Genomic DNA, 12666 nt, shown 5'->3' with positions numbered 1-12666 from the left:
TCTTGAACTCAAAAGACCTCTTGGCTTGGATACCATATTGATTCATGCTTCAGCCAACTTATTCAAAAGTTTGAACTAATGAAGAGAGGTGGGCAATATATTTCAACTAAATGTAATGTACTATCATCCGTTGATGGAAAGGATATGAACAATGAAAGAGAAGAGAGATGACTATGTGATAGCAAGGTCGGAGGTGAGGTCCAAGGTTTGTCAGAAAATAAGAGGCTAGGGAGAATTAACATTTTTTTTATTTTTTTTGCGGGAGAATGCACATGATGTCACGTCTTATTGCGATGGTGAATATGGAGGAAATGGAAAGGAACGAGATATGAAATGTTACCTTATGTCTTCCCACAACCTTGGTATATATCTAAAAGTATATATTACCTGTATATGTAGAAAAGTTGAGGGACAACATCTTCATGGACAAGATAAAAGATGGTCACAACTTATGCTCTTGGACTCATCTATATTTCTTTTGTATCCGTAGCAACGCACGGACATTCTACTAGTAAAGTTAAAAGTCCATCCCGAAAACATACATAATTGTGGACCGCAGAGAGCCCTGAGCCCACAAGCCACCAAACTCGGGGCGGCCCGCGAGCCACAGGATATTTCCTCGCTCCCTCCCTCTCTCCCGTCTTCGTCGTCGTCGCTGCTTTCCCCCACCCTCTCTCCCCAGCCCCACCCGATTTCCAATCATGGCGCTCGCGTCCGGCACGGCGACCCGCCCGCTCCTGGGCCGCCTCCCGGGCACGGCGCGGCCCCACCTCGCCGTCTCCCCCTCGCCCTCCGCCCCGGCCTGCACGGTCCGCTTCGCCGCCCGCAGCGGGGGCTCCCGCGCCGTCTCCCTCCGCGCCTCCGCCCCGCCAGGTCCGTGGTCAACACATATGTCAGATGTTCTCCTCTACGCATATGCAATAGAATTAAGTAGGATCGTTTTGGCGTGGATGGATTTGGATTGAATCCCTTTGCCGGGCTTCTTCTGTTGTGATTCGTGAGAACCCGTAAAATGAAGCCGGATTGATGCGTAGCTGCACACCATGTGAAATTTGCAGCGATGGCCATAGGGCAGGGGCTGATCTTCATGTATCGGTAGCGCGCATTGTTATCTTGATTCAGGCGGCTGGAAATCGTCGATTGGAGATTGCTGAGTGCGTAGTTGATGGCGTTGCCTGGCCTGTATTGCCTAAGTTAGTTGCCTGCTAGTAGCTTGTTTGGCAAAGTGGTTGTCCCCACTAGGCTTATAATCAGAGCGACCCCATCCTAATTGTAGATCTTTCATCCACGACCCCTATTAAACAATTTAGACAACATGGGTAGATCGGACACATGCTCCTAGGCAATCCTACTTCTGGTTGCAGTATCAGCCTATCGGGTGGGAAAGCAGTTACGCGTGTGCCATGTTTCTCTTTTCTTCTCTGTGGTATTCTGGAGTTTGTTTGTACCAGATAAAAACTTTATACAGATAACAATTTAATTGTTATACACCAGTTTGATCATTATATGTATGACGTATGCATATATCTAGCTATCTGTATCTATCGTTAGTACATACTTAGGTACTTGGGCCTTGGTTGCATTATTCCTATCCATCCAAGGGGATTAAGCAAAGATGTCGTCGTTATAAGTTCTTTCCTTGTAAACTTATATATTTTTAGTAATGTGTAACAACTCACAACTGATGAACATGACTATCTCGGCATAGATTGAAGTTGGCTTCAATAACCTGGTCCTTCCAGTCATCCTACATCACTCATAGGTTCGTCTGTCTTGCATGAGCAAGGGAATAGTTGAGGAAACACTGAAGATTTAATGGCGACAAGATAGTCAGATATATCCTATGATTTTCAGGATGTTAAAATGCTTTATGCAAATGCTGCAGAATTTCAGACAAGTTCTGTTCAGCATTAACTTAGTAAAATCATTTACCATACTTTGCAGCTGCTGCAACAGCAACGCCTGGTAGTATCGCACCAGCTATCTCATTGACAGAGAAGGCCTTGAAGCATCTGAACAGAATGAGGTCCGAAAAGAATGAAGATCTCTGTTTGAGGATTGGAGTTAAACAAGGTGGATGTTCTGGCATGTCTTACACCATGGAGTTTGAGAGCCGAGGAAGCGCCAACCCTGACGATTCAGTCATCGAGTATGAAGGTTTCACAATAGGTAACTGATTTGCCTTGACTGTGTATATACGTTTCAGAGGACATGGATTTGCATTTGTGCTCGAGATTAGAGTAACACTTTTGCGTTTCAAATAAATCCTTGAAGGCTTGAAATAGTCCACAGGCTGTTGATCACAAGTACATGTGACAACCCATTCTGTTTATTCAGGCCAAACCTCCTGGTCTACGGTCTACCATAACTCTAACGAGACAGTATATTTTGTGTGCCTGCAGTCTGTGACCCAAAGAGCCTTCTCTTCATGTTTGGAATGGAGCTGGACTACAGCGACGCCCTCATCGGGGGCGGCTTCAACTTCCAGAACCCAAACGCGACAAAAACGTGTGGGTGCGGCAAGTCATTCGCAACCAGCAAGGAAATGCAGAGCACAGCAACTGCCTGCAACAACTAAACTAGAAATATAGTGCCAGGATGTGATATTACCATGCATCTTTGGTTGCTCTGCATCCGGAAATGGCCGGATGGACAATACCACAGGTTCACAGATATACTCAGAATGAATGGCTACAATTTGTAATACAGTTCAGTTCAGTGTGTATCAAGGTTCCAGTGGGACTTGTAAGTTGTAACTGGTCGGTAGTAGAATTTTAAAGATAGTCACGAAGATAGCTATACTTCTTTCTCTTCTGATTACAAGGTAACGAGCGCACACTACGCTGCTCAGTTTGTGAAGTGCTTATTTTGTAATCTGATGTCGAAAATCAGCCGCAAAAGTAGTAAAAAAAGGGGATCAAACAAACACCAAAATACACAAAAAGTCGGTTTGACAAATGGGATTATGATAATGCATTTGATATTCTCTAGTTGCCTGAAAATGAGAGGCCTGTAAGTTGATTCTGGTAGGTGGAGATGGAGGCGGGGATGACATGGCCGGCTGTGTCATCGTGGGTAAGGGCGACTCGAGAAATGAGTCGGTGTGTCATCGTCGGTAAGGGTGACTCGAGAAACGAGTTAGTGTGTCATCGTCGGTAAGGGTGACTTGAGAAACGAGTGTCATCGTCGGTAAGGGCGACTCGAGAAACAAGTCGGAGATGGGGATGACATGGCTGATCATGGAGTCGCTGGCAAAGCCAAGCCGGAGGTTGATCGGTGTGTGTGTGCTTGTGGTGGGGGGTGGTGGGGTCACCGGAGATGGGGACGACACGACCGATCATGGGGTCGCTGATAAAGCCGAGGCGAAGGTCGACCGGTGTGGGTGCTTGTGCCGGCACCGTAGAGGGCTAGGGTAGTGGCGGCTCAGATACGACGGTGTAATACCCCGGATGTAATTTACTTTATTTGTACTCCAACTCTTGCCGTTTCCGGCCCTAAGTTATTTTATTTCCTCGCTGCCGGGTTTTTGTCTCCGTGTGTTTTGTTCTTTGTCATGCCTCCCATATCATATCATCATGTGCATTGCATTTGCATACGTGTTCGTCTCATGCATCCGAGTATTTTCCCCGTTGTCCGTTTTGCATTCCGGCGCTCCTATGTCCTCCAGTGGTCCTTTCTACCTCTTTTCATGTGCGGGTACTAAACGTTTCCGGATTGGACCGAGACTCGGCCTTGGTTTACTACCGGTAGACCGCCTGTCAAGTTTCGTGCCATTTGGACTTCGTTTGATACTTCAACGGTTAACCGAGGGACCGAAAAGGCCTCGTGTGTGTTGCAACCCAACACCCTTCCAAAGTGGCCCAAAACCCACCTAAACCACTTCCATCATCTAGAGCGTTCGATCATGATCGCGTGCCCGAAAACCACACCTCATTTGGAGCTTCCTAGCTCCCTCTACCCCTATATAAAGATCCCTACATTCCAAATCCGGGCGAAACCCTAAAATTCCGCTCCCCGCGCCGCCGGACACGTCCGGTTTGCACCGCCGCCGCCACGTGGCGCGCCCCCACTGGCCTGGCCGCATCTCCTCGCCGCCGGCCCGGGAGAGCCCGCGCGCGGCCCCCGCGGCCCAGGGCGCCGCCGCCTCGCCCGAGCGGAGCCTCCGCTCCGACGCCGTCCGCCGTCTCCAGCACCGGCCACCACCGCGGCACCGCCTCTCCGTCGTCTCCGTTCCCAAGTCCGGCGAGCTCCACCGCCTCTCCCTAGGATCCGGCGACCCTCGATAACTCCGGCGAACCTCGGGATCCGCACCGGTTGGATCTGAATCTGAGATCCACCTCAGTTGACTTTTGCCCCGAAACCCTAATTAATTTTGCATTCTTCCACATGCCATAACTCTGCATCCGTAGATCCGATTCGTGCGTGTAGCATATCAAAATGTTCGTCTCGACGAGTACACCATTTCATCTCATTGCATCATTTTCATTTGAGCTCATCTTGATGCCCAAAATGCTGTTGGAAGAGGGCTATGTGATGATTATGTCAGATCTGTTTCAGCAAATGGCCTTTTGTCATTTTTGCCATGATTAATGTGTGCATGCTATGATCCTGAGCTCTACATGTGTTTTGATGAATGCCATGCTCTCTTTACAGGGGTGTATGCCATGTATTTTTGCGATCTTTGTGGTGACTAGCACAAGCATGCAAAGTAGCTTACTCGGTGATGCTGATTTCAGGGACTTAGAATTTCACTAAGTCCTTGTCCTGATATTATTTTTATGCCATATGTTCATGTTGTTTCCTAGTGATCCGTGCCTCTTTTGAGGATGATTAGTAAGGATGTTTTGTTAATATTGTGGTGCTCTATCCATCCATGTCTTTGTTTGCAATTATGGATCACCCTAGCTTGAGTCAATTGAGCTCTACTTTTGCTATAAAATGTTCCTGGCAGATTGTTAACATGTTTAGCGATTTTGCCGAGGTTGTTGCTATTGATCCGTGCATGCTATGTTGTTGTTCTTGCCATGTGTAGCTTCTATGCCATGTCTTCTTGATGGGTGTATGCTTAGTTTGTCATGCAATGCCTCGTAGTGAGTGCATCGAGCTCGTAAACATGCCTACTTGTTAATCTGTTTTGCATGCTCCAGTTTTTCACTAAGTCTGAATCTGTTTATGTTTTTGCTATGTTCACATACTTGCAATTGTATTTTCTGATCCCTTTTGGCTTATGGTCACTAAGGGACTTTTGTTATATGCTTAGAGTAGCTTCATGCCATGCCTTGCTTTGCCATGATATGTTCCTGTAGCATATAGTTATCATGCTCTAAACATTGCTTCATGATGATAAATTCCTGATATGCTGTTAATTTCACCAAGTCTGAAACCTGTAATCATTTGCACTTTTGCCATGCTTGTTTGAACCTGTTAATGGATGAATTAGCCGTAGCTAAGTGTTCATCTTTTGTTAAGCATCATGGGTGGATCCCTGCCATGTATTTTGTTGTCATGTTTGGGTGCAGTAGCATGTTGTTCTTGTTGCATTTAGAAGGCTACTTGCTGTTTATCGCAGATCGGTGCCATATTTGTTTTGCTTGCCATTTCCAAACCGTGCATCCGATTCCGGTGATCTTTATATCGATTTCAACCGAATCACCTCACCTTTCCAGTGGCACTCTTGGATTTCCAAATCATGCATATGCATCATATATCGCATCCCGCATATCATACTATGTTTGCATCATGTTGGTTGAGCATTGCACGTGGTTGATTGTGTTCCTTTTGCTTGTTGTTCTTATTTGGGTAGAGCCGGGAGACGAGTTCGTGAACGAGGAGCCCGTTGAGTTCGCTTACGAGGATCAAGGCAACTCCGAGAATTTTGCAGGCAAGATGACCATACCCTCGAAATCACTTCTATCTTTGCTTGCTAGATGCTCGCTCTTTTGCTATGCCTATGCTACGATACCTATCACTTGCTTATCATGCCTCCCACATTGCCATGTCAAACCTCTAACCCACCATGTCCTAGCAAACCGTTGTTTGGCTATGTTACCGCTTTGCTCAGCCCCTCTTACAGCGTTGCTAGTTGCAGGTGAAGATTGGAGATCGTTCCTTGTTGGAACATGTTTATTGTTGGGATATCACCATATTATCTTGTTTATCTTAATGCACCTATATACTTGGTAAAGGGTGGAAGGCTCGGTCTTTTGCCTAGTGTTTTGTTCCACTCTTGCCGCCCTAGTTTCCGTCATATCGGTGTTATGTTCCCGGATTTTGCGTTCCTTACACGGTTGGGTTATAATGGGAACCCCTTGACAGTTCGCCTTGAATAAAACTCCTCCAGCAATGTCCAACCTTGGTTTTACCATTTGCCACCTAGCCTATTTTTCCCTTGGGTTTCCGGAGCCCAAGGGTCATCTTTATTAAACCCCCCCGGGCCAGTGCTCCTCTGAGTGTTGGTCCGAACTGAGCTGCCTGCGAGGCCACCTCGGGGAAACTTGAGGGTTGGTTTTACTCGTAGCTAGTCTCATCTGAGTGTGCCCTGAGAACGAGATATGTGCAGCTCCTATCGGGATTTTCGGCACATTCGGGCAGTGTTGCTGGACTTGTTTTACCATTGTCGAGGATGTCTTGTAACCGGGATGCCGAGTCTGATCGGAATGTCTCGGGAGAAGGAATATCCTTCGTTGACCATGAGAGCTTGTGATGGGCTAAGTTGGGACTCCCCTGCAGGGATTTGAACTTTCGAAAGCCGTGCCCGCGGTCATGGGCAGATGGGAATTTGTTAATGTCCGGTTGTAGATAACATGAAACTTAACTTAATTAAAATGCATCAACCGCGTGTGTAACCGTGATGGTCTCTTCTCGGCGGAGTCCGGGAAGTAAACACGGTGTTGGAGTAATGCTTGACGCAGGTTGTTCTAGGATCACTTCTTGATCATAGTTGTTCGACCGTGCTTTTGCCTTCTCTTCTCGCTCTCATTTGCATATGTTAGCCACCATATATGCTAGTCGCTTGCTGCAGCTCCACATCATACCTTTGCCTTACCTATAAGCTTAAATAGTCTTGATCACGAGGGTGTGAGATTGCTGAGTCCCCGTGACTCACAGATTACTTCCAAAACCAGATACAGGGACCGATGATTCCACTCTAGATGATATGACCGAGCTCAAGTGGGAGTTCGATGAAGACTCTTGTCGTTACTATGTGTCTTTCGCAGATGATCAGTAGTGGTGCCCAGTTGGGGCGATCGGGGACTTTGTCGCATTTGGGGGTTTATCTTTATTTTGGTTCCGTAGTCGGACCCTGAGAGTATTGGATGAATGTAATGACTTATTTATGTATTTTTGTGACGTGGCGAGTGTAAGCCAACTATGTACTTTTCCCCTTTATTTATTTACATGGGTTGTTGTGAAGATTACCTCACTTGCGACATTGCTTTCAATGCGGTTATGCCTCTAAGTCGTGCTTCGACACGTAGGAGATATAGCCGCATCGAGGGCGTTACAAGTTGGTAATCAGTGCCTTCCCCGACCTTAGGAGCCCCCTGCTTGATCGAATTGCTGGCGTTGTTGAGTCTAGAAAAATGTTTTGAGTCATTTAGGAATTATATATATCGGAGAGTTAGGAATTCTTTTTACTCCTCAGTCCCTTCGTCGCTCTGTTGAGGCATCCTGACGTAGAGTTTTGACTCTTCTCTTCTCAAATTTCACTAAAAAAATTTTAGGATCACGCGGGTATCTTGGAATCATTCCGATAGTTTTGTGACGAGAACATTGTTCTTGGTGCCTCCTGACATTTAGGGGTTGTGGCAGTGTCCCGGGGAGTTGAGCTCCGAGGTGTTGTCATCACAATTTTATCGTTGAGATTCTGGAATACCTGAGTTTCGCCGACATCGAAAATCTCTTTTATGCAGCTGTTGGTGAGATAATCTTGACGCCACCCAGTACTGGGGCGGGAGTTCGGGAGTATTGCCATAACTTGTATAACGGATGCTTTTCGAAGGTTGAGGTAAATGATTTCCGAAGGTTTCTTGGTTATGTGTTGAAGGATGGATACAGCTGGATGTAGGATTTGCTAGATTTGGGTGAGATATTATGCTTCCCCTGTATCCCCAACACCTGATTGCATAACCGGAAAGGTTCGGAAGTTTCATAGGTGGGAATTCTTGTAGCTCTAGTTCTTCTTCCGCGGATATTTGGTTTGGGATTGGGCAATCCTCACCAAGTATTCGTTCTTGTCCGTACCTTGTTGATTTATTCTTCTACCTCTTTCTAAGTGGCTTCTCAATTTATGGAAATGTGACCATTTCAATTGAAATGCATTCGTTCATTTTGTTCGGATGTGAAGACTATAAGTTGCAATTTCTATCCGTTTGATTCAGCTTGAATATTTGTCTGTCAATATGCTAACGGATGTCACCCTCTTCAGGATGGCTCCTGCTAAGGGCAACAATCAGAATCAGGATCCGCCACCACCACCTCCACCTCCGGAGGCATGGCAAGCTGTGATGGCCGCTACCAATGCAAACACGCAGCTGATCATGCAAATTCTGGAAGAGTGCAATCAAGGGAATCATGGCCATGGCAACAATCAGAATCAGTTTGCTACACTCAACTAGTTCCTCGCTAATCAGCCAAAGACCTTCAGCAACTATGTCGAGGCCTCAGACGCTGATGATTGGCTCGTGGATATATGCAAGCATTTCGAGTGCAGTAACGTCAGGCCTGAGGACTTTGTCAAGTTTGCCTCCTTCCAACTCAAAGACCAAGCCGCAGAATGGTTTCAGCAATACAAAGATTCCAGAGGAGGCCGTGTGATTACCTGGGATGAATTCCGTCAAGACTTCAGAGCTCATCACATTCCTCTGAGTGTTGTTGAAAGCAAGCGTGAGGAATTCCGCAACCTGAAGCAAGGCAGCTTGTCTGTTTACCAGTATAACATTCTATTCCAAAGGCTCGCTCGTTTCGCCAAGCAAGACGTCCCTGACGAGAAGAGCATGATTTATCAGTTCAGGGGTGGCCTCAGAGAAGATCTTCAACTAGCTCTCGTCCTTTTTGAGCCGAAGAAGTACGATGAGTTTTACAACATGGCACTGAAACAAGAGACTGCTCAACTCAAGTGTGATGCTTCCAAGAAGCGAGTCAGAGATGCAACTCCTTCTTCCTCAACTCAAGTGGCTTCTAAGCAGCAAAAGTATTGGCTGCCTCCTCCTCCGTTCCATCAGCCTTATCAGCAAAAAAGCAAAGGTGGCAATGGATCTTCCCACTCACCCAACCCAGGCTTTCAGAACAAGACTTCGCCTTAAGCTCCAAGATCAAGTGCTCCGTATCACCGTCCGCTTTCAGAGGTCACGTGCAACAAGTGCCAACAGAAGGGTCACTATGCCAACAAATGCTTCAATCAGAGGCGCCTTCCTCCTCCTCCTCCTGTGAGATCTGCTAGCAATGAAGTGGTCAAGCATAACCCCAAGCACGCCAAGGTCAACTTGTTGAACGCAGCTCGGGCAGAGGACTCGCCAGATGTGATTATGGGTAACCTTCCTGTTAACGATGTTCTTGCAAAAGTTCTTTTTGACACTGGTGCATCGCTTTCTTTTATTTCAATACCATTTGTTGCCAAGCATGAATTTGTGACCGAAAGGATTCCTTTCCCGTTGAAGATTGTGTCCCCGGGCAAGCAAATGACATCTAACAATTGCGTCCCGGATGTTACTATCACGTTGGGCGACTATAAGTTTCTATCCTCTCCAGTGGTCCTTGGTAACTCGGATATTGATCTTATTCTTGGAATGGACTGGCTTTCTAAGCACAAGGCTCAGCTTGATTGTGCTGCCAGGCAGATTCAATTGACTCATTCGTCTGAGGATGTAATTGTCTTTGCCGCAAGGGATGATACCATTTGACTGTTTTCTCTCAATGAGAAGGGCGAGCTGGATGCCATCTCTCAAATTCCAGTCGTTTGCGAATATCAAGACGTCTTTCCAGAAGAGCTTCCAGGAATGCCTCCGCACCGGCCAGTTGAATTCATCATCGATCTTGATCCTGGCACGGAACCTGTTTGCAAATATCCTTAGAAGCTTGGACCTGAAGAGTTGAAGGAGCTGAAGAAGCAACTCGATATTCAAGAGCGAATGGGTCTCATCTGACCTAGTTCTTCTCCGTGGGGTTGTGGAGTTCTTTTTGTGAAGAAGAAGGATGGAACGGACCGACTTTGTGTTGACTAACGTCCATTGAACAAGAAGACCATAAAGAACAAGTACCCACTTCCCAACATCAACGAGCTGTTTGAACAACTCAAAGGTGCTCAAGTATTCTCCAAGCTTGATCTCCGTATGGGCTATCATCAGATTCGCATTCGTGAGCAAGATATCCTTAAGACAGCATTCAGAACAAACTATGGTTCATATGAATACACTGTCATGTCTTTTGGCCTCGTCAATGCTCCTCCAACATTCTCTCGCATGATGAACTTCATTTTCAACCCCTACACAAATGACTTCGTCTTGGTCTACCTCGATGACATTTTGGTCTTTTCCAAGAATAAGGAAGATCATGCTAAGCACTTGTGTTTGGTGCTGGATAAGCTCAGAGAACATCAGTTCTATGCCAAGTTTTCAAAGTGCGAGTTTTGGCTCGATGAGGTTCTCTACTGTAACACCCCGGATGTAACTTTCCCAATTTGTACTCCAACTCTTGCCGTTTCGGCGTTAAGTTATTCTATTTTCTTGGGTTCGGGTCTTTGTCTCCGTGTGTTGTTTTCGTTGTCATGCATCTCATATCATGTCATCATGTGCATTGCATTTGCATACGTGTTCGTCTCATGCATTCGAGCATTTTCCCCGTTGTCCGTTTTGCATTCTGGCGCTTCATTCTCCTCCGGTGGTCATTTCTACCTTTCTTTCGTGTGTGGGGATTAAACATTTCCGGATTGGACCGAGACTTGCCAAGCGGCCTTGGTTTACTACCGGTAGACCGCCTGTCAAGTTTCGTGTCATTTGGACTTCGTTTGATACTCCAACGGTTAACCGAGGGACCAAAAAGGCCTCGTGTGTGTTGCAGCCCAACACCCCTCCATTTTGGCCCAAAACCCACCTAAGCCTTCTCCATCATCTAGAGCGTTCGATCACGATCGCGTGGCCGAAAACCGCACCTCATTTGGACTCTCCTAGCTCCCTCTACCTATAAAACTAGCCCCTCCTCCGAAATTCCAGATCCCCCTCGTCCTCAAACCCTAAATCCACCTCGCGCCGCGCCGGACGTGTCCGTTCCTGCCGGACACGCCACCGCCGCCGCCCGCAGCCAGTGGCAGCGCGCCACGTGGCCGCCGTTCCACCGCCGCCGCCACAGCCCGCTCGGGCCCGGGGCAGGCCCTCCCGGCCGAGCCGCCCCGCGAGCCGCCCGCCGCCTCCTCCTTCCTCCCGCGCCGCTCGCCGCCTCCCTGCCGCCACCGCGCCAGCGCCACGCCGCCGCCGCGCGCCATCGCCGCCCGGAACTCCACGCCACCCGAGCCGGCGCCGCCCGGGGCCGCGCCCCGCCGCCTTCCCTCGCCGCCCGGGTCCGCTGCCCCGCCGCCCGGCCTCCTCTCCTCGCCGGCAAGCTCCGGCCCGGCCCTTCCTACTCCGGCGACGAACTCCGGTGAGGATCCAGCGATCCTCGATCCATGAGCCAGATCCAGATCCGTGAACAGTAAACCCTAATCCGGAGGTTGATTTTTTCTCTAAGTCCCGAAATTGCGGATCCATATGCTCATGTTCTTAGCTCCGTAACTTTGCATCCGTAGCTCCGATTCATGCATATAGCATATCAAAATGTTCATCTCAGAGAGTACATCATTTCATTCCATTGCATCATTTTCATTTGAGTTCATCTTGATGCCCGAAATGCTGTTAGAAGAGGGCTACTTGAGATAATTGTCAGATCTGCTACTCCGTTTAGCTTTTTGTCATTTTTGCCATGATTAATGTGTGCATGATATGCCCTGATGTTCTACATATGTTTTGTTAAAGGTTTTGTTATCTTTCCAGAGGTGCAACCCGTGTATTTTTGTGATGAGTGTGGTGACTAGTGCAAGCTTGCAAAGTGGTGCACTCGGTAATTCTGTTTTCAGGGACTTAGCAATTCCACTAAGTCCTTGATCTGTTTATCTCATGATGCCATATGTTCATGTTGTTTCCTAGTGATCCGTGCCTCTTTTGATAATGATCAGTAAGGATTTTTTGTTAATATTGTAGTGCTCTATCCATCCATGTCTTTGTTTGCAATTATGGAGCACCCTAGCTTGAGTCAATCGAGCTCTACTTTTGCTACTTTGTGAATCTGGACAGATTGTCAACTTGTTTGCAATTTTGCCGATGATGTTGTAGTTGATCCGTGCATGCTATGCTTTTGTTCTTGCGATGTCTAGCTTGCATTTTGTGTATTCTTGATGGATGTATGCTTAGTTTGTCATGACTTGCACCGTAGTGAGTGCATCGAGCTCGCAAACATGCCTACTTGAGTTATGTTTCAGCATGTGCCAGTTTTCACCAAGTCTGAAAACTGATTATGTTTTTGCTATGTTCACATGCTTGCGATTGTATTTTCTGATCCCTTTTGGCTCAAGGTCACTAAGGGACTTTTGTTAAGCTCTTTGAGTAGCTCCATGCCATGCTTTACTTTGCCATGTTC

General features: G+C 47.2%; 1 protein-coding gene across 1 annotated transcript; it reads left to right on the top strand.

Annotated features, from left to right (window-relative positions):
• The first annotated feature begins 578 nt into the window (after positions 1 to 578).
• Positions 579 to 2859, top strand: CPISCA (chloroplast-localized ISCA-like protein). The gene is made up of 3 exons (XM_048685697.2): positions 579 to 873; positions 1945 to 2169; positions 2403 to 2859. The coding sequence occupies exons 1-3, from the start codon at positions 702 to 704 to the stop codon at positions 2576 to 2578; spliced, it is 573 nt and encodes a 190-aa protein (XP_048541654.1). The 5' UTR covers positions 579 to 701; the 3' UTR covers positions 2579 to 2859.
• Positions 2860 to 12666: the final 9807 nt, after the last annotated feature.

Source organism: Triticum urartu, chromosome 7A (assembly GCF_056163025.1).
Source record: "Triticum urartu cultivar PI428250 chromosome 7A, HENAU_Tu73, whole genome shotgun sequence".
NCBI lineage: Eukaryota > Viridiplantae > Streptophyta > Magnoliopsida > Poales > Poaceae > Triticum > Triticum urartu.
This window is presented reverse-complemented; position numbering and strand designations above follow the sequence as displayed.

What these genes read in the sequence shown, in the direction of transcription:
- CPISCA (XM_048685697.2), top strand. Translation starts at nt 702, where the DNA reads ATGGCGCTCGCGTCCGGCACGGCGACCCGCCCGCTCCTGGGCCGCCTC. An exon ending in CCGCGCCTCCGCCCCGCCAG is followed by an intron (nt 874 to 1,944) that starts GTCCGTGGTCAA and finishes CATACTTTGCAG; the next exon opens with CTGCTGCAACAGCAACGCCT. An exon ending in GTATGAAGGTTTCACAATAG is followed by an intron (nt 2,170 to 2,402) that starts GTAACTGATTTG and finishes GTGTGCCTGCAG; the next exon opens with TCTGTGACCCAAAGAGCCTT.